We start from the raw sequence: 27,986 nt of genomic DNA, 5'->3' as shown, positions 1-27,986 counted from the left end.
AGCCTTGTAGTGGAGAGATTTCCGCTCCCCAGGATAGATGAGATGCTGGCGAAGACTAAAGGGATCAACCATTTCTCCACCATAGACCTGACGTCTGCGTACTACCAGATAGAATTGCATCCATCGAGCAGGAAGTACACAGCCTTCATAACGCCCTTTGGATGCTATCAATTCAAGAGAATGCCGTTCGGCCTGGCATCTGCTGCGGCCGTGTTCCAGAAACTTATGCATAGGTTGTTCAAGGACATTCCGGGAGTGCAATACTTCCAAGATGACATATTGGTGATGGGCTCCGACAAAAGCGAACACGACAGGAAGCTACACCGAGTGCTGGGAGTGCTGCAAAGCAGGGGATTGACGGCGGAATGGAGCAAGTGTAGAATAGGGTCCCGCTCTGTGACCTACCTGGGGCACGAGATAGGGACGCACGGCATATCGCCGAAGGAACAAAATGTGAAAGCAATAAAAGATGCCAAGGCTCCAACTACCAAAGAGGAAGTGCGGTCATTCCTTGGAATGGCCGAGTATTACAGCCGGTTTGTCAGACATTTTGCCACCAGAACACACCGGATGAGACAGCTAATCAGGAACAATGCAAAGTTCGAATGGGATGCGGAGGCCCAATCCGAATTTGAGTCCATTAAAGACTGCATCAGCCACGCCATCCCGCTGCAAGGGTATGTCCCCACCGGAAAAACAGTGGTGACAACTGACGCAAGTGACAAGGGTCTGGGAGCTGTCTTGGCGCAAGAAAGGGAAGATGGTGCCAAGGAAACGATCTGTTTTGCATCCAGGGCGCTGTCCCCGACGGAACAACGGTACAGCGTAATAGAAAAAGAGATGCTGGCGGTCACATGGGCACTGAGCAAGTTTCGTCAGTACATATGGGGCACAAGATTCAGGCTCCAAACGGATCACAAGCCACTCATCAAGGTGTTGACGTCATCGGGTCATGACACGGCCACCCCGAGGATAGCGAAGATGACCTTAAAGTTGCTGGACTATACATATGATGTGGAATACCTTCCAGGAACACAGAACAAAGTAGCTGATTACCTCAGCCGGGCGGCAGCAATGGAGGAGGCGCCAGGTGAGGCCCAGGACAAGAGGAGATGGTGGCCAGCATGGAGGACCACGAAACGTCAATCAGTGCACAAGAGTGGCAAGCAGCTTATGAACTCGATGAGGAAAAGATGGAAGTTAGGAAACATCTTACCATGGGCTGGCCGGACAAGAAGAAGCTCAAGGAAGGTGTGCGACGGTTTTATGAAATGAGGGAGGAACTATCCCTGAGTGACTCAGGTATATTCTTGTACAGAGGAGAGAAAGTGGTGCCCCCAGTGACACTGATACCAAGACTGCTGAAATTGCTCCATGAGGGGCATTTGGGCATCGTAAAAACCAAGGCGTTGGTCAAACAGATGTATTGGTGGCCGGGAATGGATAATCACATAGAGAGACAAGTGAGGGAGTGTGAACAGTGCCAGGGCGCGGATAAGGTGCTTCGGCCACTCAGACCAGCTCTAGGGAAGTTCGACACCCCACGAGGCCCGTGGGAAGAAGTGGCCATTGACATTCTGGGGCCCGTGCTGGACAGCAGAGGAGTGAATAAGTACATTTGCGTGATAATTGACAAATACTCCAAGTGGCCGGAAATAGACTTACAAGAGTCGATGGACACGGAGACGATCCTCAAGTTTCTAACCTCGGTGTTCCTCAGAGAAGGAATACCAAAATCCATTCTTAGTGACAATGGACCGCAATTTGTGTCAGACAAGTGGGGAAGATACATGAAGAGGAATGGGATCGAGGTGAAACACACGGCCGTGTACCATCCGGCTTGCAACGGCCAGGTCGAAAGGTTTAACAGGGTGCTCATGGGCTCCATCCAGGCGGCCATTTCGCAAGGAAAAGACTGGGAGATGGAAGTGATGAACATGCTGTGGGCTTACCGGATAACGCCCTCGGTGGTGGGGTACAGTCCGTTCCAAGTGCTTAGGGGACGCCATCCCTTCACCCGGGACAATGTGGCCTGGAGGGAGAAGACCATCACCAGCAAGTGGTCCCCGGCGGTGGTGCAACACAACCTGGAGAAGGCCCAGAGGATCTACGCAGCCCACTATGACAAGCGACGAAGCACAAAGGACACGGCATTGGAAAAAGGGGAGTGGGTTAGGATCAAACTTCCCACTCTGCAAAAGAAAGGCGATAGTAAGTTCAGCCAGCCGCTACAAGTCAAGGAAGTGCGTGGTAGGGCGGCCCTCCTCAGTGATGGAAAGGTCTGGTCGCAAGACCGCATGGCCAGAGTCAACAAAATATTAGTTTGGCCCAAAGTTGAGGTGGAAGAGAGTAGCAGGAATGACCAGGAGGCCAGAGCCGTCTCGGAGCAAGGCACGGATAATCATGAAGAAGGCGCAAGGGCCGACAGTGAAATGGAAGCCTGGGGAGCCAGGTTGTCCGAGGGCCGTGATGAACAGGTGAACGCAGAACAGAGAGCAGATGCGAGAGAAGCCGGGGTGTCCCGAGGAGAGACAGAAGTGTCAGAGAGCATGCCGGTAAGACACACCCGCAGCGGAAGGGCAGTTATTGTGCCCTCTCGTTATAGAGACTTTGATATGGAAGGACATTAGATGGGTGCTGATCCCCCTGGGTGGCCCACCAAGACTATTCCCAGTTGAAGGACACCCTACCTGGTGGAAGGGGGGAACACGCTTATGTTTTCAATTAAAGGAGGGAGATATGTGGTGTGCGCTCTAGTCTAGGTGCGCATACGCGATGACGCGATGACGCACTAGACTAGAGCGGAGAGGTCGCGCATGCGCAGAGGCGAGGAGAGAGAGGCGCGAAAGACAAGAGCGGCAGTTGGCGACCGGAGCTGGGGACAGTTAGACGCTCGGCGCCCTTAGCTCTACAATACATGCATAAATGTATGAAAATAAATCTGTGTTTATTACTATACTGACTCAGAGTGTTCAGTGGAGGAAACAACTTTACAGAACCCACTTCTCCAATTAAAACTAACCATGTAATAGATTACTCAACCTACCACATGCTTCCATAGCTTCGAAGTACCCTAAAATCACGCGAGACGCCTTCAGCCAGTGGAAACATTGATCTTACAGTACGTTGTATTCTGGGTGATGTAGTTTTGCTGTCAACGTGTGGGTTCAAAAAGTCCAGTTTGCTAAAAAAAAACTAAAAAAATAGCAGTGACTCAGTATGCCACATATGATGGAGTCACTCATTAGCTGCATGTTTTGGTAAGGCGCCAAGCACTTTCCTCGAAAGCTGTTTTTTTCTGGTTTCGAACATTAATGACAGGGGTCACTCACTACTCGTGTGTATTTTGTTCAAAGTAGCAGTGCCTTATGTGCCGTTTTTAAAAAAATCTATCAAATACAAAGCTGCTCAAAGTAAGGCGAGTCACATTCAGCCTTTCTGGCCCATGAGACACCAGCAGACGTCATCTGGACCCAGTGCTTAATTTGTAAAGTATCAGTTGGTTCTATAAAATGTCGGCGCCATGAAAAGGCAGTCTTAAATGCTTTCTGGGACTGTGGTCCTGATTTTCAAATGGCCTAAAAGGAACTGCTAACCCCAGAATGCACAGAATAAACCAGGACAGAATGAGTTACTTACGCATGGAACTGGGAAACCTAAAGCCCAGATAGGAGCAGTCGAGTCCCGGGAGAGGTTGGGGGTTATCCACACATAAAAGCATCCCCGTAATCTATCACTTGTATGTATTGATCACACAGTATGACCCCAGGCAGTTGCGCCAGGACCCAGACTCCAGAGACTACGAGAGTTGGGTTCCTATCACAGCGCTGACCTTGTGATACAACCTCAAATGTGACAAAGCGTCACACATCCAGGACACAAGTCCTAAAAAAAGAAGTGGGGAGATGCTGACATCACGACAGGAAGTGACGTCAGGAAAGGTGGCTCGCACCATGAGACTCATTGCCTCCCCTCGCCCACCCCTTAGCAAATGGAGCCACACATTCACTCTTTGGCCTCTCTGGGGCGAGATCTCGCCCCAGAGAGGCCAAAGAGTGAATGTGTGGCTCCATTTGCTCCAGTTATCGAGCTGCCAGTAAAATAAGTGGGGGGACGCCGTCCACCCGCGTGGTACCCCGACTCGAGCCCTGCACACATCAATAAGACAACCTAAACAGCAACTAAAAAACTCAAAATGAATGTGGAGTAATGAGGCTACCACCTCGGTATCCAAAAACTCGCCACTGTCAGAAGGCATCTGACAGACGAAAACAAGACACAGACGAGAGTCGGGCAGAGGAAAGGAGCTTAGAGGCATGCTGCCAGAGGCCTTTGCACAGTATCCTCTCAGAAGTACATACACCCCCCTGAGCCCCATGGCCTGCATACACAGTACTAACACAGGTGCAGGCGTTGCCCCTTTACAGCTAACATTCATAGGGCCACTGGAACTATGCAGCAAGGCATAGCCAGACTATGCAGCATGTTTGACACGTATGACGTCAGAAGCAGGAAGTTACGCAGCATGATCTGAGACAGTATTATTTCGTTATTTTGTTTTTCAACACCTACGAACACTTTCTGGGCCAAGTTACTTCTCCTTAGTACACAACGATTAGCTACTGATGGAACATCAGTTAACCTTCTCTAAGGGGCTGCCACAGTGTGGACCCTCTTTTTGGTGCTTATTAGTAAATTCTAATCCTTTTCAGATAGAATTTTTTTGGGGTGAAATCTGTAAATTGCGCAGCGGGTGGTTGATTAAGTGGTAGATGCAGCAAATCCATAGTTATGCATAAAAAGCTGCGGTGGAAGAAGTGGAGATTTCCAGTTGCCTTGCATGCAGATGCAATGCGCGGCTTCATATTGTTTGTGTGGAGTGTACATAGGGGAGGTTTCAGGGTTTCTGTGCCTATTTACTGAACTGTAAATTCCCCTTTGGGAGAAGATAATGAGCTTAACAGTTCTCATCTGCTCCATAGTACCTAATAAAAAATGAACTTTAAAGACCCTAATGCAGGGCTACCTGCACATTTATGTATTTTTAGGACTGGTGTAAGCCAAGATCTTTTGATTTTTCATTTTTTTTAATATATTATGTTCTTACAAGGGCTTTCAGTCAGCTCTCTTCATCCATTGGTCTGCTGTGTCATTCATGTTTTTCTTCCTCCCACTTCACCTTATCACTGTGGGAAGTGATGACATTCTGCTCTTTCACAAGAAACACGTCCACACGCAAACTAGATCCCCTTATTGCAGGGACTACAAGTGTGCTGTTTGAGACCAAAAGTATTTTTGCTTTTACCCAATGTTTCTTCATTTTGGAATCAGCCTAGCAGCTTTCCAAAAAATAAAGTCTTATAAAAACCATGACAAAACAAAACGCTGACAAAGCCAAAAGGCTGACCGCCAACACCAGACCAACAGCTTTGCCAATGCTTGTTTTAAAAGGTACAGCTATTAAAACAGAACACACCATTACTTTTCCAATTGCGCTTAGGGCTGCTTTTTATAGAGCTTTCTATATATTAAAAAGTAATAAAACGCAACCTTCCCAAACAGTGACTCACAAAGGACTGAGGAAAGACATTGTCCTTGGTTTCAACCGAAAAGCCAAGGAGAAGATGCAGTGAAAAAAGCTAATAAAGGTGGGGAGGCTGGTCATTGAAAAACACGAAAAGACAAGATCAAACAAGCACACAATAAGTTGCAAAGAAAACAAGCTTTTGCAATACAATAGGTCTCACATTTGCGTGAGTTTAAGCTATTGGCATTGTAAATTACAATGCCTTTCATATATCTGTTTTGATAATTAGCACATAAATAAATTGCATTGTCATTTACAATGCCAATAGCTCAAAGTCTTGTAAATGCGAGAACTATTGCATTTCAAAGAAGTGACCATCATTGTCCCGGGCTGCATGGCACACTGAATATTGCAGGAAAGCAAGTTGTGCCTGCAGTAGGAGAAACTCTTTGAAGAAAATAGTGCTTACAGACTAAATGAGATGTACTGTGTAACAACCGAAATAAAAGGGCCAGTCCTCATGGGAATTTACAAAGGAGAGACTAACAAGTTTATTAACGAATCAGAAGCCAGCATTTACGAAGGACAATGACACAAGCCAATGAAAAATATGGGCGGGGCTTCAAGTCCATACTCCAATACAGCATGCCTCACAGAGCAGCGCATGCGCAGCCCAGGCTCAACCTTAAAAGGTGGATATGTCTTCCTAGGAATAGCTACCAGTCAACTCCATATCTATGATGTAGAAATCAAATGCTTCCAACATAGATGGGGGAGAGGATGTAGCCTTACGGTTAGAGGGTTCCGACTTCGAAGCTTGGGAACTGAGTTTGAGTCTCCTCAAAGATGCTCAATATCCTGTGATTCTAACAAAATCACTTCATTTTCCCATGCCTAACAAATAAGAATGTATCCATCTGTAACGAAACTGGTGTTCATGTAAAGTGCTCTGATACCCGATGTCTCGGGTCTAGTTTGCACTATATAAAACTCCCCCCTCCCCCAAATTTTTTTTTTATAGATGGCCTCTTCTGTCAAATTCAATTGACAAAGTATTTGTGGATGCGAAGCCCAAACAACACCCAACTCAGATTAAATATGAGCCTCTATCCTCTTGGTGTCTTCTCTTTTTGGGGAACCAAGTAAGGGTATGGGCGCTCATATCATTGCCAATCAAAGCCATGTCCACTTCTTTACATCTCTTCCTGGTTGAAGGGATATACACATAGACCTGTCCTTGCTGCTAACTTAAGCTCAGCAGCTAGAGAACTCTCAAAGAACAAGTTGTAAAAAGGCACCTCCATCCTGGGTGTCTACTGTCAGTGAGGGTACATTTTGGAGGGTGCTGTTGGAAGCTTGTTCTTCAAGCCTGTCTTTGCCAAGGAGGCAGCTTTCAGATGCAGGACAGTCCATGCCTCTGAGAGAGGTGGACTGGGCTAATGATTGATTGAGGGAGGGCATCCTGACTCACAGAGGTACCTTATTCACATTGACATGCACAGGCACAAGATGTTTGTTTACGCCTTCCAGTTTCTTTGAATGTTATAGCATCTGCCTAGCATGGGCAAAGAGGAAGAACAATTAATGCAGGTTCTTTGGGCGAACGACCAATTGGATTGCAGCTAACATTTGTCTGTTCATGGAGCATGTCGACCTCATTCACATTGACATTGTACTGCAGATGGACAAGGCCTTCTGTTTATGCCTTCCCGCCTCTCCAACTATGTTATAGTAGCTTTCTAAAAGTTATTACAAAACATGTATTCAAGATACTTACTGGGATCAGACGAATTGCTTCAAAAGTGGATCTTGGTAACAGAAAGTTGGCCTTGGAAGAGCACGGCAAGAAGCAATCATGAACTAGAAAATAAATGATGGTGAGGGATCATTCGGCTCTCCCACAAAGAAGGAAATAGAAAAATAAATAATAAAGTCAAAATTGGAAAATAGGGGAATAAAATAGGGAAAATAAATCGTCCACTAGTCTAACCTCATTGATATATAAAAGCTCAATGTAAGAAAGTAAATTGTAAGTGTTTCTGCATTAATGATTTTGCATGCCTCTGTTATATCATCACCTCAGGGTTCTAAGTGACCTCATAGACAACTCAAGATTCGCTCTTGTCTTTACCCAGAAGCCCTAGTTGAAAAACATCCCCTTTTCTACTGTTACTCTTCTACAATTTCATGCATTCATAGCAATCAACCCTACTGCATTGTATTGCTTATGAACCAGTTGTGCTCTCTTGGTTAAATATAGTTTGTTCCAGAGAGAAAGATTTTCCACATGGGTGTCAGTGACAGGGTAGGTGAGGTTAGGAGCCATTGCCCCTTGGACTAGTGGAGAGGTGTGGTGCAGCGGCCAGGGCAGCTGACTTCAGAGCACAGGATTCACGGTTTGATCCCCAGCTCTGGCGCCAGCTCAGCATCATGTGACTCTGGGCAATAGCTCACTTAATTTCCACGACTGCCCCCAGCACCTTGAGACCCGTAAGGGTGAGTTGTTGGCACTTTACAAATACGGATTTATTTATTTTTTACTATGGGGCATTGTCAGCGCACTAATGTTTAAAGGTTTATTCAAGTTATAATAGTTACCATAATGTATAAGCTGGCCTATTAATAAGAAATATCAAAGCATATAGGTTCAATAAGGATGGAAAAGTCATAGAACTCAGTAGAGGTCTAGCAATGGCAACTCCAGCATAGATTTGCCTTCACAGACTGAGAAAGGGTCTCCTCTTAACACAGAGAAATCTCACTCTTTTATAGGACTTTAGACAAAGGATTTCATACTTTTACTACATTAGTACATTGTTCACAGGCTTTTAACCAATGAAGCGCAAGCAAGCGGAAACATTTAGTACAGAATACATGCTGTGATTCTCTCATCTTCTGCTACATTGATTCTGGTGTTTCACAGCGTCTACCCATAGTACATGAAAAGTTACATGTCAGTATCAGCTAGCTTGTCCTTGGAAATGTACATGGTGTCTGTATTGGCTGGAAAGTCTCCTTGTTACAGCAAAGCCTGGAAAGTTACAGCAGAAATGATCATGTGGTATATGGCAATGACACATCCAACATGGACGACAGAAGCTAAATTGTCCTAAACTAGCTCAAATGCCTTGTGTTCGACACATTACAGTGGTGATACTTTACTTTCACACACCGACGGGAACAGGAAATAAACCAGCCTCTAGGAGCCTTTCTGTGTGTTTTTACACTCCGTCCCTTACTATTGCGGCATCAAATAGTAAGGGATAAAAGAGCTAGGGTTGGACGAAGCGTTTGTGAGTCACTGCTGCTGCCACTGCCACTGCCAATTTCAGGACTCGATGCCATCCATGGCTGCTCGGTGTGACCCAGGAGCGTGCCAAAAAAGTACTGTTTCCAAGGTCCTCAGAAACCAGAATTGGAATGGATTTATCTTTCAGAGTAATTAAAATGCTGCCCAAATCAATAACATTCTAAAGGTAGTACCTTGAAACAACATTTCTGAAACATTGCGGGACACTCGAAAGCAACACGTTTTGCATTTTGTATGCTTCAAGCTCCGACTCTTTCTGGTGGAAAGTGTGTCAAGGAACAACATGTGGGTGCAGTCTTACCGGAAGGGCCTGAAGCCACCCCCGGACACCTGCTGCCCCCTTACTTCCAAGACACCCGGTGGCTTGGCTGAAATAAGCTGACGAAGAAATTGAGTTTCTCGCTCACAGCTGCAAGGGCATGAGCCACACTTGTGCCTCCTGGAGCTTACAGCAACTGTGAGTCAGCAAATTATTACAGAAATGTTAATAAAGGGGCTGAAACTATTACAGGATATGAGCACTTCCAGTTTGGCCTTTTGCTGTTGGATTTACCCTGCCATAATCGCTCCACTTACACAGAGATTATTCATCTTTTTTTTGTTTCAGTTTTATATAGCGCTTTACATGAGCACCTGATTACATTACAAAAGGCCAGAATTTTCTTAGGCACAGGAAGATTAAGTGATTTACCCAGAATCACATCGTGGTGGGACTCTAAACTGGCTACCAAGTTCAAAGCTGGCAGCTCTGCTGTTAGGCCATATCTCGTGCCCAACTTTCTAGGACTGATACCAACTTACGGGGTCAGCCCTGTAACCCTATGAACCAGGGTAATTATATATCATCAAATAACTGTGGTTCACATGGGATAGCTCGAAGAACATACACTGAGACTATGAACATGCACAAAAACACATAGGGTCCAATTCACAAAGGTAAACTTTGACGTTTGATCTAAACGTAGACCAAACGTCTACGTTTAAAACTTTGGGAATTCACAAAAGGGCCTTTACGAGTACTACCTGCCTGAGTGCGGACATAAAGATAGTACTCATAAATGCCCTTTGTGAATTTCCAAAGTCGTAAACTTAGACGTTTGGTCTAAGTTTAGACCAAACGTCTGTATACCTTTGTGAATCGGGCCCATAGTATGCAAAACAAAGTGAGCCTGCCACATAGGAAACCCCAAACAAACAGTACTTACACTTAGCACAAAAAGAGAAACAAACACTAAGGAAAAAATTTGAAAAACGTTTTTGGATTACAATTCTTATATGCCTATGCCAATATGGGCTTTAAAACCCTTCTTGGACATCGTCTGTAGCCTCTGAAACTTTTATTTTCAGGGTTGGGGAGTGGTTGGTTAGAGGTTCTCAGGCTGTGCTCAGCACGTTGTCCATTTGCCTCCAAAGCCCCTCTCCCTCTTCTCACACTGTGAAAGGTTTTACAAGTTGGCAGGACAGCACAGCCAAAGCGGGAAACCAGGAAAGGAGGAGGAAGAGAGATATAGAAAAACTGCGATGAAGGCAGCTGTGGGTTTTTTCAGTGTATTTCCGAGGTATTTTTTACACTCTCTTTCAGGTCTTATACCCAAAGCTAACCTAAATTCACTTTAACCCTTATTTTTTAAGTGGATTATGTGGGTCTTTTGGTCATATTTAATATTCAACTGTTGCTTGCACCTAACCTTCTATGGAGAGCCAACGTCCACTGTGCACAACCTTTTGCCATGTGCAGGATGAGCTGGCCGTGTATATATTCTAACATGGTCAACCAACTTTCACTGTGCATACCACTGCGCTCATCTGAAGTCTGCATGCTGCGAGGTTGGCTGCAGAGCCTCATCTAAGCCTTGGTCCTGCATCCAGTCTGCTGCAGGCAGAAGGGTTGTTGCAGGGCAGGACCTACAGACAGACACCATGCCCAACAAGCTGCAGGCTCCCACATTGCCTTTGGCTCCTGAATTCGGCTGCAGGACTTTGCAAGGCCATACACCCAACCTACTTTGTGCGACCAACTCCCACAGGATCTGGATTTTTTAATTACTTTTGCAGGATTCTCAAATCCTATGTGGTTCGGGAACCCTCACTGGACCTATTGTGGAATTTCCTAAGGAGTTCGCAAACCTGGACTCAGACTCTCAGAACCCGCAAATGAGCCAATATGGGTCCATGACGCTTACTATAGGTTCACAGTTTCTTGCCTATAAAGCTTGCACCAGGTTTGCGTGGCCCCATCCTGGTTTCGTGGATCTCTGGATCTGCACTGGAGGTAGAGACCCCAGCCCCGAAATCCAAAAACTGTGGCAACATTGGCATTTTTCGTTTTTTTAATCACAGGGGTTACGACACCCCAACATAGGCCTGGGGGTTAGTCTGCGTTTACACTGCCCACTTATGTTCCCTTTCTTTTTTTTTTTTCAGGCCACATCCTGTAATGGCGGCCCCAGCATTTTTCTCCAGATTGCAGCCAGCCAATGAAATCATTCCATGTTCTCGGACCTGGGTGTGGGTTTGCAGACCTCGAATGGGCCACAGGAGAAAAAGTTCTTTCAATAAATAAGATTTGAATAGTATGCGAATTTTGGGTCCATTGAGGTCCACGAAACTTGGTTCTCAGAACTCTCTGTATTAACGGACCAGATTGTTCTAAAATGTAACCTTTTCATGCCCCAACCGAGACAATTTTTTTTAATGCTAATTTCTCAAAAACTACTGAACAGATTTACTCCAATTCAAGCAAAGGCACTTCCTCAAGTAAGGTTCAACTGTCATCCTACATTTGCTGTAGTTGTTTTGCCATTTTTTATTTAACAATGAGCAAACAATCCTATTGAAGTTAAAATGGGAAATGTCATTTTTGATTCTCCATTTTTTTTGGTCCATCTTGACAGATATGCAGGAAACTCACCAAGAAGAACCAAAGCAGACGAATTGTTTTTTAACGTTTCATGCATATTGTCAAACAAGCCAAAGTAATTAGCAACTGCCTTTTCAATGGAAAGTCTGACCTTATCATAACTACTCAAGTGCTACTGCTGCCTGTGTAATATTTTACATGGTACAACCCTGCCATCTACAAGCAAAACTTAAATTAATATCAAATGAAGACAAGGCAATCCACTCTATGTAATTTAAGAAATTAATTACAGCAAGATTATCTGCCGAGAATAATCCCAAGGTAATTAATCGGCCAGAAATAAACTAATGGAATCAACATTAAAACGCCACTACGCTGCATAATTACAGTAAGACAGTAATGAGATGTTCTTATTGCAGTGGGGCAGTGATGGACCAACTAGACTTTTAAAAGGAAATTATTGATAGGTTTCTAAGCAAGTACTGCTAGCTTTTGTGGATCATGAGATCCTCTCTGTGCCTCTCAGGTTGTATGGGAGACCAATTAATTTACAGGAACCTAGAGGATGCCGAGTTTCAGGAGTGGGTACTGAAAAGCAGATGGTTGCCTGCTGCTGCATATGTCACATCCTGGTAACGGCCACTGCCGAGCACAGCTGGGCTCCAAGCATAGTGAGATGTTCGCAATCCATTCCGCTTGTTGTATCAGAGCCCAGTGACCATGTGCGTCCATGTTGTTTGAGAAGTGTGCCTTTCCAAACCTAAGCCACACATACACATCCTTACCAAAGACAACATAGCAGCTGGTGCAGTGCTTCATTTGTAAAAGAATCAGTGTCTGTGCCCAAAACACTGCCCAGAAGCCTGCAGCGTGCCCAGTTAAATGTTGCAGTGCGGAATACCAAGGCTATGCAGTCTTAAATCCAATGAATGCCTTTTAATTCACTAACAGGCACCCCTAACCCTTTATCTTACAGAGGTGGGCCATGCTTTCTCCCTTTGTGACGGATTTTCTGTCTTGGCTTTGACTCCTCTTTCTGCCGTGTGTGTTTTCCCTCTATTGTGTCAGTAAAACGTCTAATTTCAGAAAAATAACTGCTGGTGCCTAAAACTGAGTGCAGTGGCCCCACCAGCAAGCACCGCTCAAATTAAGCACTGACTGGTGTTGGCACAAACATATGTCGGCCTCCCAGCGGCACGCATGCATATTTGGTATGTGACGCAGCACATTTGTTACAACCTCAACAGAGAGGCCAGAATAGAGAACACAGTTGTCAAGATGGACTGTTGGGCTAATGCACCTGCTGCAGAGGTCCGTGTGGAAACGGCGACTCACAGGTTCAGATCTGGGCAGACTGGATGCGCCTCACTGCTGGCCGGGGACTGTGGAAACAGGGCCCTGGGCTGGTCTCCAGTGGAGCCTTTCGTTCATGTGGTGATTTAATGCAGTAAACTCTCTCACGTGAAGTCTTTTTGAGGAGGAAAAGGGTTTACACGAGGAACTGTAAGGTAAGACTGGAACTGAAAGCACCGTCACTGGGTCGAAGGACTGCACGCTTCTCTGAATCTCCGGCGTGACGGTGTCTTAAAAGTGTCAAAGTCCACCGTGTACTTGAGTAGAGGCGTCAGTTGTGCTAGCAGATGTCCTGACTGTCACAGTCAGGCAACAGATGCAGAAAATGGCGGCGTCTTCCCGCCCATGGGATCGCGAGATTGAGATCTCTCTGGCATTTTATCACTTTTGAACCTTTGTTAGACAGCACTCTGTATTCTAACTTTAAACGATGCATTAGAAGTGCAAGACCCCTTTAAAAATGTTAATTACATTTATTATATTAAAATAGAGCAGAAGGCTGCTCAAATCGAGGCGGGGCCATCTTGGGAGACGTTTAAAACGTTGATCAGTAACAGAAATAAACTGCAGACTCGCAGCCCCCCTCTACTAGTGCAAGAATGTGAATCACGTGGTGTCGAGGCACGCTGCGCATGTTTTTGGTTCAGTGTGTTACGATGCTGGCTGGTGTTCATATCATCAGCGAGTTGATCCAGTCAGATGAAACATGTTTACATATAATGAATGCCAGTGGACAGTGTTTGCCTGTGCCTTTTACTGTTTGGTGTATCAACCAGCACCCAGTCCTGATTGTAGAGCTTAAATAGCCGCATAGTTCTTTATTTTCTCTACAGTATTCATTGATTGGTATTGTAGGTAGTTGGTGTTGTACGTGCTAGTCGGTGTGCAGGAGGTATTGCCATTTTAAAAAGTGATATTGCAAGCAATAATGCTCCTCTGCACCAGGGTAGTAGGGTTCTGAGGGGGTTGCAGAGTGTAGAAACTCAGGATTAACCACTGTAACATGCTTTAGAAAAACTCTGAGTCTCATGGACTCGAAGCAGATTTTATTGTATTGTCCTCTTCGCCAACACACCCCACAGCTCTGCGTGGGAAGGATTGCTTTACCTCCTTCGCACTGTCCAAAACCTGTCAGTGGAAAGTGGCTTTGTCTAGCAGAGTTTGGGGACCAGAGAATCTTACTTCTACTTGACTCGTCGTCTGTCTCTCAGCACCAACATAATTCACTTTTGGTTTTTTTTGTCTACTGCAGGGGTTGCTGTGAAGGCGTCGGTCGACGGTGAAGGGCGATCCGATGCTGTCCACAATGTTTTTCATCCTGCTAACAGTATTTCTTCATGTCACAGGTATGGTCATGTCATGTTGGGTTGGTTATGTGCCTTGAACGTGCTGAGCTCCCAAGCACACTTAAAGCTCCAAGGCGCTGAGGGAAGTTGTTAACTTTCACATTTAATTGCATTTGGAACATATGTACTTTGTAGTGCTGTACAAAACTCATATCTGCTTTCAGTGCATCTAAAACGCCAAAGATTGCGCACTCTATAGTCGGGGTGGCATCACAGGCAAGAGTTCTACCTTTCCGCCATTTAGAAGGTTATGGGGGCAGAATAAAACAGTTTTATTCTCATTCTGTTGGCACCCTACGGTATAGCAATGAATATTCTTAATGCTTGTATCAAGTTGGGTTTTTGAGTATTTTCTTGAATTTATGGTATTGAGTTTTTTAATAACTTGATATGGGTTATGTTTTTTTTGTTGTTTAATAGTTTGTTGCTATTGTTTGTATTGTTTTGTTAGACCCATATACGGTTTTTAGATAGCAAACAAACCTGGCTGTAGAGGATCCCAAGTCCTAAAAGAGATGTGGTGATGTACTTTGTTTTGGAAAATGGAGGGCCTCTCTGCTGGAATGCTTATAAGGGAGACAGAGGATGTTTGGCCAATTGCAACACATGCATGGCCCGAAGAGCAGGAGTGGCATGATCTTGGTGGTGCTAGTCCAATACGTTTTTGAGGTACTATAATTGAGCCATACAACATTTTGAAAGTCCATTGTAGATGCTATTGACCTAACGCAGACACACCTGTACCAAAACTATCCCAGAACAGACTCCTTGAGGGCCACCACGGAAGGGAAATGCATATCTACTACCCCACGGTTAAAATAACCCAGACCATAGAACTCCAGAGATTTGAGATTTATAGATAAATTGTGATCAAAAAGTCTCCTAAATTAGCATAGGATAAAGGGGGGATAGACATCTGTTGAACTCGGATGGTCAGAACCATAGACCTGCGTAGGTCAACATACTTCAGGTTTTGCTGGATTCGGCGTTGGCACGCTACTTCTTATCCAAGTATTGAGAGCATAACTTAATGCATTTTTAACAGTAATCTGTCAAACAAGAGGAATGCAAAGAAAGATTGTTTGCCACCTCACTGTCATCAGTTTAAGTACTCATACACGGGTCTGAATGGGATGCCTGGATTATTTATTGCTAATCACCATTAATCTGAGTCCAATTCATCCTCTTCTCAGTCTTGATAAATCAGAGGCGACCGGCATTCTCAGGACAGTTAATCCAATAGGTTTAAAACACTTGTTTTTTCTCCTTTCCTTACTCCACCTCACCACACCTCCTTATAACTCTCCCTTTTATAGTCCTGAAAATACCTAGTATAAAAGCCAACAGAAACATCCCAGCTATGGTATCTGACAGAGAGGAGTTTATGGGCAGGAGGTTTGGAATCTAGGGATGAGACGAGGATGACTGGCACCCGAAGTAATGCCTAGATTAATTCCTGGTAATCTTCATTAACTCCTCTTTCCATCTTCCTTGTCCCAGTACTGGTAAACGAGAGGATCTATTCAAGCTGCCTTCTGAAAGACACTGTAAGGCATGGTAAACTCAGAAATGAATGCCGAACCAAATGTATTTTATAAAAGATTCAAACTTTTACATGTATCTTATTTTCTATTTATTCAGTTGCAGACCTCCAAATTGTATCTAATAAGAGGACATTGTGTACCCACTTCCCCGATGAATACGGTTTGGCCACCTGGTTATCCATTCTGACTACTAGTGTTGTGTCCTGAAGATGAGGGACAAAGCCTGAAAGAGCTAAAAAGAAAGCCAAAAGTTCATCCCAATTTCCTGAAGACGTCCTTAGGGAGATCACGTCTCTCGTAACTCCTGACATTGTAAAGTTGACCGCCACCCCCCTCCGACTTACATCTGAGATACTTACTTCTGTTAATGAGATGGTACTAGCTACCATTCCTGGGCTTTGGATGGAGACAATATTACAGGGACCACGGTCTCAAAGCTTTGAAATTCTGGAGCTGATTCACTAAATTCCTCAGGTGCTACTGCAGTTAAGGCTACCAACAAACCCTGAATACATAACTAGTCTGCTGCGCTTGCTGCTGGGAGGGCTACTTGAGTCATTAGAGACATTCAACTAACCTCCGGCATGTGGACTGCTCCCAAGTTTGCCTGAAATGGAGTTCCTATGAACTGAATTTCCGGTGATTGGGTCAGTTTTGACTTATTCCATTTCAGCAAAAAACCCACTCGTCTGCAAGCTTTTTGAGTCTAGTGACTCAAACAATGAGGAGGCAGAAATGATTCAATCATTCAAATGAGGGAATATTTGAACTCCCTCCAGCTGTAAGGGAACTACTACTGGAGCAGGTCGGTAGCTTGGGGAATACCACTGGTGCTGCAGAAAATCTGAAGAGGTGGATTCGGAAATAAATATTGTGTTCTCCCACTGCAAATCCGAGATATTGTTGGTAAGCAGGATGTATTGGAACATGAAAATATGCATCTTTGAGATCCAGGGTAAACAAGTAATGTCCTGTAGCAGTGAGCTGTGTTACAGTTTGTAGTGTCACCATTTTAAAATGAATTCAATTAACAAACTTGTTGACTTCTCGAAGTCCAAAATGGGATGAACGTCTCATGTCGGTTTGAGAACTAGAAACAGAATTGGATGGAATCCCACCCATCTTTCACTTTGAGGAGCTGGAGGATAGCGTGCTTTTCAAGGAGTGAATCAATTCCCTTAGGAAAGGACTGACCTCAGTCTGAAAGATGAGGATGAAGAATGCGTCTGAAATGTGGGACTTGCAGATGTTGACTGGATTATATAGAGTATCCATGTTTCACTGCTTCTAGAACCAAATCATCATTGAATAGAGGGACCCCAGCATCCATAAATTATTGAATATGGCTCCCTAGCTGAACACAGGTGGCATAGTCAGAATTTTGGAGCCCATTGTTGAGAAACGAGCCACGTTTTGAGTGACAGAGCAGCCCTTGTGCTCTTCCTTGACAGGGATGATGACCACCCTGCATACCTTGAAGGATCTTATGGACCGCAAGTGAAGGGGAGCCAGAAGGATTCATTCTGAAAGGATGAAGAATTTTGTACTCTACAGTAGATTTGTGAATAAGTTCATGTAGGTCTGGCCCAAATAATTTAGGACCTAAAAAGGCAGATGGTTGATTAAAGCTGTTTGGTCCCATTCCAACTTCCACATTATAAGCCAAAGATGACGTCCAGCTGCAATAGATGCTACAGGAGCTGTAGGTGAAGAGTAAACCAAATGTTATGTAAGAAATAAAGCAAGTTATAGTTTCAGTAAAAATCTAAAAGTGAGGAAAGATCCACCCGTTTCTTTAGCAGTGATATAGAGTTTGGAAATCTTTTTAACATAGACTGAGCTGCTTACGCAGCATGGACTCCAGCCTGCAAGGAAAAGCATGATGCAACATAGGAACGTTGATCACAGCGCCCTCTGCTCTGATGTCGTGGATTCAGGTAAAGAGGATCCTTCGGCTGCTGAAGAGGACAATACTGCCATACTCGCTAGAATCTAATTAATTTTTGGCACTTTAAGAAACCTTTCATCAAATGCCGCCAAATAGTAACCTGTTTTTAGAAATCATGGAAAGTTTGTCTTATCAATACCCTTCCACTTTTTAAGGATCATCTCATTCATAACGTGGTGCACAAGCAAAGGCTCAGCTTAACTGAAGGGGTCTCATATTGGCCATAAAATCCATCAGCATAATCAGATTCCAGTTCTACCAAACTCAAAACTTCTGGAATGTGTTGCAGAAGTCCTGGTGCATATTATCGGTCTGGCTCGTCCCCTGCATCTGCAGTTGAAGTATGGAGCATAGAATGGAGGTAGACCCCTAGTAAATTTCAAGGCTGCAGCTACTGCCTTAAAGAAGGAGCACTGCGGCTCTGAGCATGAAATAAAAAGTTCTTCTTCGAAGTGAGAGAAAGTGCCTCTTTTGCATGGTTAGTCCCCACTTTTTGCCTGACTTGACGTGGTTTCAAATTTAGTGCTCAGGGTCCCTTCCAACTAGGTCCTCTGGGCCAGTGCTCCTTCCCTAAAACAAACCCCAACTTGATACTTCTACCCACTGCAAGTCCATAGTAAATGGTACCTTGGGTACTTAGGGCCTGGGGGCTAAAGAGGATCCCTTGGAACCCCCCTCCCTGGGAGAATGCCACTACCCTTGTAGCCTGCATGCCCCTGTGAGGAACAAAACAACAAAGTCGACATGGCACCCTGCCTGGGTGCCATGCCCGCTGGCACTGCCTGACTGCATAGGTAAGTCACCCCTCGAGCCGGCCTCACAGCCCTAAGGCAGGGTGCACTATACTACAGGTGAGGGCATATCTGCATGAGCAGATAGGCCCATACAATATTGGGCACCTTTTTCTAATATTTCAAGTGCCAGTGCAGCCATAGAGAGTACATTCGGCTGGGAACTCGACAACTCGAGTTCCACAGCACCATGATGGCTTCACTGAATACAGGAGTGTTTGGTACCAAACTGCTCCTTTCAATAAATCCACACTGATGCCAGTGTGGCATTTGTTGTACCATGTATCCAGAGGGCACCTCAGAGGTGTCCCCTGAATCCCTACCAACCCTGGTGTGGTCTCTGCCTGGCTGTAGGCAGCCAGCCACCACCAGAAATGTTTCTGTGTTTCTGGACCCCTGGGTAGAGAGCCTCTGCTCTCTGGGACCAGAAACAATGCACATCCTGGGCAGAGGTGTCATGCCTCCTCCCCTAGGATGGGCCAGTGCTCAAAGGGGGAGCTTCAAAGGGCCGCCACCTTTGTAATGCGACCCCCAGCCTCTGCTGCTAGCAACAGAGGGCAGCCCCGGGTTTACATCCCCATTTTGGGTGGAAAAACCGGCAGGATAATTAAAAAAGATAGGAGGTGGGGGAAGCGAGGTGAAGCACAACGTTCAGTCCCGCCATCTTGAAGATGGGGGACCCCTCTAATCAGGGCTAGGGCTATGCCCCCTCCCACAGGAGGGTGTAGTCACCCCAGGTGAGGTGCCCATTGTCCCTAACTGCTACACCCCTTAAACGCCTCCTAAGTTTAATATTTAGGGGCTCCCCCAGACCTGGCCATCAGATTTGACAAAACAAAGAAGAAGACAGAAGACAACCGCTACCCGAACAGGAACTGAACTGCTGCAGATAAACCTAGGCAAGAACCTCGCCACCTGCAACCAGTCCGACCACTGGACCTTCTGTTATTCCAGAAACTCTGCAAGGCCTCCAAGAAGCCCCAGAGACGTTTCAACCTTCACCAAAGTGGTAAGCACCTCTTTTTGGGTTAGAGGCTCTAGTCCCCAGGGCCTGCTGGTGACAGATACACATTGGTGAGGACCGACCCTTGTATCGAAGCAATTCACTGCTACCAAAGAACTCCATGACTGTAGTGGTAGAGGACCGGCACGTATGCCAACACGACTCTATCTGGTCAGAACACCTTGCAGCAGGACGGCCTCCACAACCTTGAGGGATCCTCTCGTCCCCATGACCTTGAGCTGTACCCAGCCCTGTGCCTGAGAGCCCGTACCTCCTGCAAGTGGCCCTTTCAGCCTTCTTCTGCCCCTCTTGCCCTGCCTGTTATTACTAGGGGTTAACCCAATTGGAGTCAAAGGACCTGGGTATCAAGTGTTATAGACAAAATGGTCCTAGACATTCATTCAACTCATACAGTGTAAGGTTATTTCAAAATATTCTTTTTACTTCTGATCACCATCCGATTAAATCCATTATGGTTGATACAAATCGAAACACAACAGTTATATTAGCCCGGAATATTGATTGATGCAAGAGAAACACACTTAGAGTAAACAACTCCGTCTCCTCAAGGTCCGAGAGACTCTCTTATTTAATATATGTTTTTAGAAAAAATGACATAATACACTTCCACAATATAATAGTATAGTTATTTACACAAGGGGTTCACTATTAAGTGACGTGCACAGAAAAGAGTGATAGTGAGTGCTCGTGAGAATAGAGTGACCAAGAGGGTCTATTGGAAAATTAGAAGTTTTTCAGAAACTAAGTTTCAATCTTCAGTTTAAAACATGGGAGAGCCTGCCCTTGACGTTTTTTGTCGCAAAAAATGTAACTCTTTCTTGCTGTCACGTGATTGAATAATCCTCCGTATTCTGATTGGCACAAGGGAAAGGGGATGTTGGGAGAATAATACAGGTACAGGCTCGGCGGGGGGGAAAACAAAATTGTCGATGTTTCGACCCAAAAGTAAACAGGGTAATTGGTTTCCTCAGGGACGGGTCTCCATCAGGACGGGTAGGGGGTGGGAACTCAATGTGCACGAACAAAAAGCAACCCCACAGTGGGTAGACACCCTTCAAAGGTATGCTACTCGTGCGAAATCAATCAGCACCTAATAGCTATGGTAAGACTCAAGCTGCTCCACTTTGCTCGCCAACACCACAGTGTGCTGCGCGTGAAAGCTCCGTGAATTTGATTAAAGATTTATCTTGATCCAGAGACCGCGTTTTGTCAGCCTGACTCCGCCCGCACACGCTGAGACTGAAGCCTTTGTTCCAGAAAGGAACGCCTCTTGCCCTGCCTGCCAGACCGAGACCTCTCCTTGACGGCCCAACAACAGCAGTGTCGGGACAATCCCTCGGTCTGAGTATCGTGGTGGTTGTTCTGAGACTGCGGCTCCACAGAAATACAATTACAACTCAGATTTTTTTGTTGCCTTGAAAACCGATGTAATGCACTGTATGTCCAACTTGAAGGAAAATGCACAATATCATTATGAATATTTGTTAAGCCTTGAGAAAGCCCTGGTCCAATAGACCAATTGAGGTGAAACACGTGTCGGCTGTTTGTACATCCAAAACTTAAAATACTACAAAAAATAAGGATATAACCAATAACGTTTTTATGACAAAAAAAGAAGAACATTAGCAAATAGTCTTTCTCCAAAATCCAACATTAGAATCGCACCGAAAAGTCTTTGGGAGAATTGAATAAATTTGGAGATATCGCTCAAATTCTCTAAACACATCTATTAACAAGGATGGAAGGGTCCAGTGCCTCCAGCTAATCTCCTCCACCTATTGGTGTTAAACATTGGCAATACTACCCAGGAACAGGAACCCTGGACCTTTCTTGCACTTGTGGACTGTAACCGTAGTGGCTGTCTGTTGAAAAACTACCCGCTTCATTGCTCTCTGTGGACCGCGAGGGTAAAGCCAATAGCTGGTATCAACCGCCTCCGGGCATATAGTGTATCCCGCACCTCTTGAGTGCCCCCAGTCCACCACGACCAACATAGCCCGTAGTGATGCCCTGAGACGCCGAAAGACTGGACTGGAACTGTAAGTGGTATACGTAACTGTTACACTGCACAATTGTTTTCCTGTACAGGATAATATTGAAGTGCTCTGAAATTTGCACTGTCAGACTTCTGAAACCTTAAAAGTATTCTTAATTAAAACTGTACTTATCTTATTACGAAGACCTGGGTCTTAAAATAAAGTACAAGCAAAGTATGATTTTTTAAAATTGGTCTGGATCTCCTTCTTGAGTTGTGTGTCCCTTATTGATCAGGTGTGTGCAATAAATGAATTACACTCCTCTGTGTTAGGTCTAAGGCTGCTCGCCCACACAACCACTAATAGAGCACTTTGGGTTTTACATTGAGCCCTGTATACTTCTGGCGAACCCCTGGCCTCTGTGCATCGTATTTCCAACTAGTGATAGTTTCACATACAGAGCCAACTTTCTACACGCAGACACTGGCTCAATATTATGAGTTTAGTTTTCTCAGAGCGCTTGCATCCCTTGATTGTATCAGCAGCTGACTGATTCATGAAGGAAAGCACAGCTTCCCTAAATACACAGTTGCTAACCAACCCACTCACACTCACTCATGCAAGACTGGCACGCAACCGAGGAGAGAAAAGTAGGTCGCTAAGAACAGCCCGCTCTTTACCACAATTGCAAATAAATGGAAAACGTTGAGGCGTGTAGCCGGAGTTACTTTAAAAAAATCTTCTGTAGCAGCCATCACCCCATTCGTCATAATCATCTTATTACCGCCTACCTATTTGTGTAGCAATGGGACCTGAAGAAGTCAGTCAAAGGCTTTATGAAGCGTAGCGTAAACCACAACTTCTAAACACCATCCTTTTTCTGCCAGGAACTAGAGTTCTGCAGAGTGCAGTTAATTAAAAAAAAAATGCTGTCCCACTATGGCAGAGACCAATCATTTGTTACTCTGCTCCTCTAAAATATGGGAACAAACGGGAAACTGGTATAGCCCAAAAGCCTTGTTCATGCAGAGGCTGAAAGCTAACCTAACAGAATCTCTTTTCTGAGTGGCTTTCTGTTGGATAATCCGTTTTGAGAAGGCTGGTCACCCCTCATTTGTCAGGACTAGGATGAGTAAGATTTGTGAAGAGGCAAACATCCACATTTATTTATAAATAAACCATACGAAGCATCTAGAGAAGATGGGATCCCTTCACAATAAAAATATGGTCTACATATCGTGCACCTCAAACAAGATGTCCTCGAATGGTTGTAAAGGAGCACTCCCTGCACAAAACAATCACATTTATATAAACTTTGCAAAATCCTAGCACAGAATTCATAAGTGGAGTGCAGAAATGTCTAGAAACACAGATAACCTCTGCACAGCCATATGTTATCTTGTCTTCCATATGAGATACAGGGAACTCCATGTAATGTAAGTTCTACACACGAGGAACCTTGATATTACTTAACTGGTAATCAAAGTCAGCAGCTATTTATTTCTGCGTTTATCAAAGGTATGCTGTGCTCGGTTTAAACAATGGGTTATTTGGCAGTGAGTTGAAAGATGTTATAATATTTTGAGTTTAAGTGAACTAGAGCACTGCAAGGGACTTCATAGACCAATCTCAGTATAAAACCCTAATAGCCACATCTGTCAATGGGATCCCCATAAATTTCAATGGACGAGGTATAATTTTGCTCCTGAAAATAACCTCTTCAATCCTTAGGGCAACTTTTGAGTGTAGATACTTGCTAACTACTCTCACATACAGAACTTATTCGCTATCAGCAATTTGGTGTAAAAAAAGTCCCAACACTTTTAGTCTGTTACACGCTGGGTGTTCGATTTCCTTCCATCCAAACACCATCAACCTCTTCGACTCCCAAGTCGAGATTGTGAGGGCAACCTCGACTTGGAGTCGAAGTTGTCGTCAACATTCTACATTTATATCCCTAGTAAATCTTCTTTATATCAAAAGAGAGATCCCAAACTGGAGCTGTTTTGATAAGCTTCAGATCTAAGAACTAGCTGTAGAAGAAGCTCAAATCCTCCCAAAATGAGCAAGTATGTTTCAAAGTTGTAAACTGCGGATATTTCATATCAGTAATTCCTAATTTGTCAGATCCCCTAAGTTGAGTGCATTTGGTTCCTGTGCTTGTGCCCCCTATAGACGCGAGCTGCTCCTCATTGATGATGCCCCTCATTGATGACGCCCACCAAAGCTTGAAAATTTGTTTTCTGAAGGAGACGGTGGTCCAGAAGACTGCAGATTGCTCCTTTTGGGCTCGGTTCCTCCGTTTGGTTTCAGGTCTGCCCCCTCTGGAAGGGCACAGATGAGCTAATAAACTGTCAATAATGCTCTTCCAGTGTTTACTTCAGTGGTTTTGAAGCATTTGATCAAGGCTCTCCATCAGATTTATGTTTCACAATTCCAGGAATCACTTTATCGCGCAGCAAAGCACAAGGCTGTACTGGATACAGTCTCTTGCCCTGCTCCAACCAACCCAACTCCGTATTGTAACACGCTATCTCCCGTCAAAAACATTACTACTGGTTCAAGACAGATCACTTTCAACACACAATCTGAATAGGAGATTCACCTCATCTAAACATTCATTACACAAGAAAACCCTAAAGGGTGTCCTGGGCTGTATTTATCTAACCACGGCTGTAGCCCAGTCTGTATACATGAAGAACATACAAGAGCACAGCCTTGGGAGAAGCACAGTTAAGGAGTAAGGACACAGGCCAGTCTCTGCACCAAATCACAGGAATTCAAAAAAATCCCCCAGTCACTTGAGTGAGTGTTTCAAACAACCCTAAATATCCCCCGGGGGTACAGTGGAGAGAGAATGAGTCGCACAGCTTGGCATTATATCACCGAAAAATTTTATGTTGATTACAAACCTGTACATTGTAGGGACAAGCTTGGCATGATATCACCCCAAAATGTTATATTGGCTAAAATCCTGTACATTGTAGAGGCAGCAGTGAAGCTCACAAAATAATCCAATGGTTGAAACCCTGCAAAACTTCCCAGGGTCATTATCTTCAGCAGCCATTTTATTTGTGCGTTTGATACGTGCATGCTGTGATCTGTATAAGCAGCAGCGCTTTATTCACGAGGGGTGGAGCGTCGCCACCCCCGCCCGCTGCTGCAATGCGCACAAAGGTAAAAAAATAAAATGGCAATGAAAAGATTTCATGTCCATTTTTTTTTTTTTACCTTTGTGCGCACTGCAGCAGCCAGGTGAGCCCAGAGACATGCGGACGTGTCCTTTGCTGCCGATTAGTAGCATAGTCACATCAGGGCCACAAGAACCCCCGCCCCACAAATGCCCAAACCCGCAAATAACACAAAGACACAAGTGTTAGGTTTGGGAAAAATTGCTGCAGGTTTATTACATACAACATATGTAATGACGGTGGGTTAACTTACGGGCGATCCTAGGGCAGGCCGCATTCTCGCCACCTGCCCGCCTGTTGAGCCAAACAACACAGTGGCGAACCACCCAACTGTTGCACAATTACCATAATTATACTGACACGCCCATTGCTGGGCGTGACTAGGCAAACCCCCGGTTGCACAGGCCCACAACCGCCCGAAGGACTACTGGGGCGCCGACACGAATTCCTGCACCTCCCATGAGGTTACAGGTTAGGCTCTGAGGTTATGCTCTGGCACCCCTATGTGCCCGCTGACGTCCAGCGTTTGCACCTCTCTTCTTTCGGATCGCCCAGTAACTCCGCCTGCAACGAAAAAAGGAACACATTAAAAGCTCCCCCCGGAGCCCCCTCAAGCAGACACTCTGGGTTAGAGGAAGGGCGGGAAAAGAGTGTCCCAACATGGAACTGCGACGTCCGGAGCGGCAAAGAGGCCTCCCCAGCGGGGCAGAGGTCTGATGTACTCCAGACGGCTCCTCCCAGCCGCCCCGGACGTGCATCACTTACCAGTCTCCACCAACCAGGGGAGACTGCCTCAGGTGAGGAAACAACTGCGTCATGCGGGGGCGGGACAGCCCTCCGTGACTAGTGGCCCGCCCTCCTTATGGCCACTGCGTGGCCTCGGGCAGGCGCATAGTCACATCAGGGCCACAAGAACCCCCGCCCCACAAATGTCCGAACCCGCAAATAACACAAAGACACAAGTGTTAGGTTTGGGAAAAATTGCTGCAGGTTTATTACATACAACATATGTAATGACGGTGGGTTAACTTACGGGCGATCCTAGGGCAGGCCGCATTCTCGCCACCTGCCCGCCTGTTGAGCCAAACAACACAGTGGCGAACCACCCAACTGTTGCACAATTACCATAATTATACTGACACGCCCATTGCTGGGCGTGACTAGGCAAACCCCCGGTTGCACAGGCCCACAACCACCCGAAGGACTACTGGGGCGCCGACACGAATTCCTGCACCTCCCATGAGGTTACAGGTTAGGCTCTGAGGTTATGCTCTGGCACCCCTATGTGCCCGCTGACGTCCAGCGTTTGCACCTCTCTTCTTCCGGATCGCCCAGTAACTCCGCCACAGCCCGTGCGGTGGTACCCGCTGCCGCACGGGCCCCCCACCATTGCTACTACTTTTTACCTGCAAACTTTGCTCAGGAAAGCTTCCTCCGATCGCGGAGGTCACGGGTCTATGCCCACAAGCGAGATGAACACCATCTGCCTAAATTAACCCCTGACCTACAACCTTAGCTCTGCAGAGCTTCTAGCCAGTCCAAGGACCGGACCAATGACAGGGGGCACTTTCCAGCTCCAAGCGACCTTAGCTCCTGACATGAACAGTACATGCAACAAGGAACCAAGACCCCTCTGCATCTAATCTGTAGACCCCCGTGGGTCCTAGACATAGATAGACCATCCCCGGTTCGAGAGGCCATACTAACAGGAAGGACCTAGGGGGAGGAGGGGCCCCTACTGCTGAACGCCCTCCTTATCATAAATAGGCGTTCCAGCACATACCACTGGAACTCGAAACACCACCTTACACCAAGCGATAGAAGACTACACCCAGGTGAAGTTACAGCAACTGCTGCAACGCCGTCCTCTGCATCACCTTTGGGAAGGTGTGCTTACGTAGCACGCTTGTGCTGCTGTACTCAAAAGAGCACAGGGGCATTGGCGGGATCGGCACAGAATATACTATGTAACTTGGGTGAAGTCCCAACCTATGCTAAATCCAGGATATATATCAAGTATTACCGCAGACATCACCTGCCCTCTTGGGTTTAGTCTGAAGCAGCTTAGGCCATGCTACCACTAAGATAGCTTGTCTGAAGGTTGACTTACAACCACCCACCAGGGTATGCTGAATGAGACCAAGTGTCCCAAAGAGATCCTGACCTGCATCAAGGCACGCTGCAGAAAACAATGCCCCTCTGACACTACTCAGCCTATACCCCCGAATGCAATCCCACTACAACCATAGTGTAGACTATCTCAGGTTCGTGAGGCCATACCCCTGGCAAAGACCAGGTGACGAGGGTGCCACCCCTGCTAGCATCTCTCCCTAAAAATTCAATAGGAGAACCGGCACTTGTCACTGAGATCCACTACACACCTTCGCACAAAGCATCAGCAGACCACACCCAGTGATGTACGGCTATTGCCGAAGCGCCGTTCTCCAAATTCTATTGTAAAGTTGTGCTTAGTTCACTCTTGTGCAACTATATTCACGAGGAGTACAGAGGGATATTTCAGTGCGCCATGCAAAATTGGTATAAAAACTTGCGTGGCGGACTTCGATAGATATACTGGATTGCCACAGAAAACATCTGGTATCACATGCCCACCAGTACAGTCTGGAGGCATCGTAGTCCATGCTATCTCCATGGTAGCTTGTCTTAAGGTGGACTTCCGACCCCCAAAAGTGATAAGTTCCACCGAACCAAGGGGGGGGGGGGGGGGCAAATAGAAGACCAGAAATGTCAGGCCAGCTTCTCACTTCGGGAGGGGCAAAAGGGGGGAACAAAGGTTACTCTGGTTCATTCATGCGGTAGTTCCACGCAAGTCAAGGGAGCCCCACCCTACTACCGGTGATGGAAAGGCCGCGTGACCACCCTGATAGGAGCCCCTCGAGCAAAGCCACCACCCATAATAGAAAAGAGCAAAGGGGTGAAGGGATACCAGGTGGCAAATTCTATCTTGAGTCTACTAGGGGCCCACCTCCTAGGTATACTTGACAGTCAATGCGCAGGCTGGGCTGAGGCCGCAACAGATGTTACACTTACACGTAAAATGGGTGTGACACTGCAGTCTGTAGACTCTGCATTCTACCGGGAGGCAGCAAACTGTA

At 45.7% G+C, this 27,986-nt stretch overlaps 1 protein-coding gene across 4 annotated transcripts in view; it reads left to right on the top strand.

Moving 5' to 3' along the window:
* The window catches only part of ADGRG1 (adhesion G protein-coupled receptor G1), a 431,161-nt gene that overhangs the window by 331,496 nt on the left and 71,679 nt on the right, over window positions 1–27,986 (top strand). For 3 of the 4 annotated variants that reach the window (XM_078670641.1, XM_078670642.1, XM_078670643.1), the window contains one exon: window positions 14,303–14,396. In XM_078670641.1, the coding sequence (XP_078526767.1) occupies window positions 14,345–14,396 (52 nt within the window). In that variant the 5' untranslated portion in view covers window positions 14,303–14,344. Of the gene's footprint in view, window positions 1–13,183; window positions 13,206–14,302; window positions 14,397–27,986 lie in introns of those variants that run through there. The other variant, XM_078670644.1, reaches the window with a different exon arrangement.

The sequence above is a fragment of the Lissotriton helveticus genome, chromosome 12 (genome assembly GCF_964261635.1).
Source record: "Lissotriton helveticus chromosome 12, aLisHel1.1, whole genome shotgun sequence".
Lineage (NCBI taxonomy): Eukaryota > Metazoa > Chordata > Amphibia > Caudata > Salamandridae > Lissotriton > Lissotriton helveticus.
This window is presented reverse-complemented; position numbering and strand designations above follow the sequence as displayed.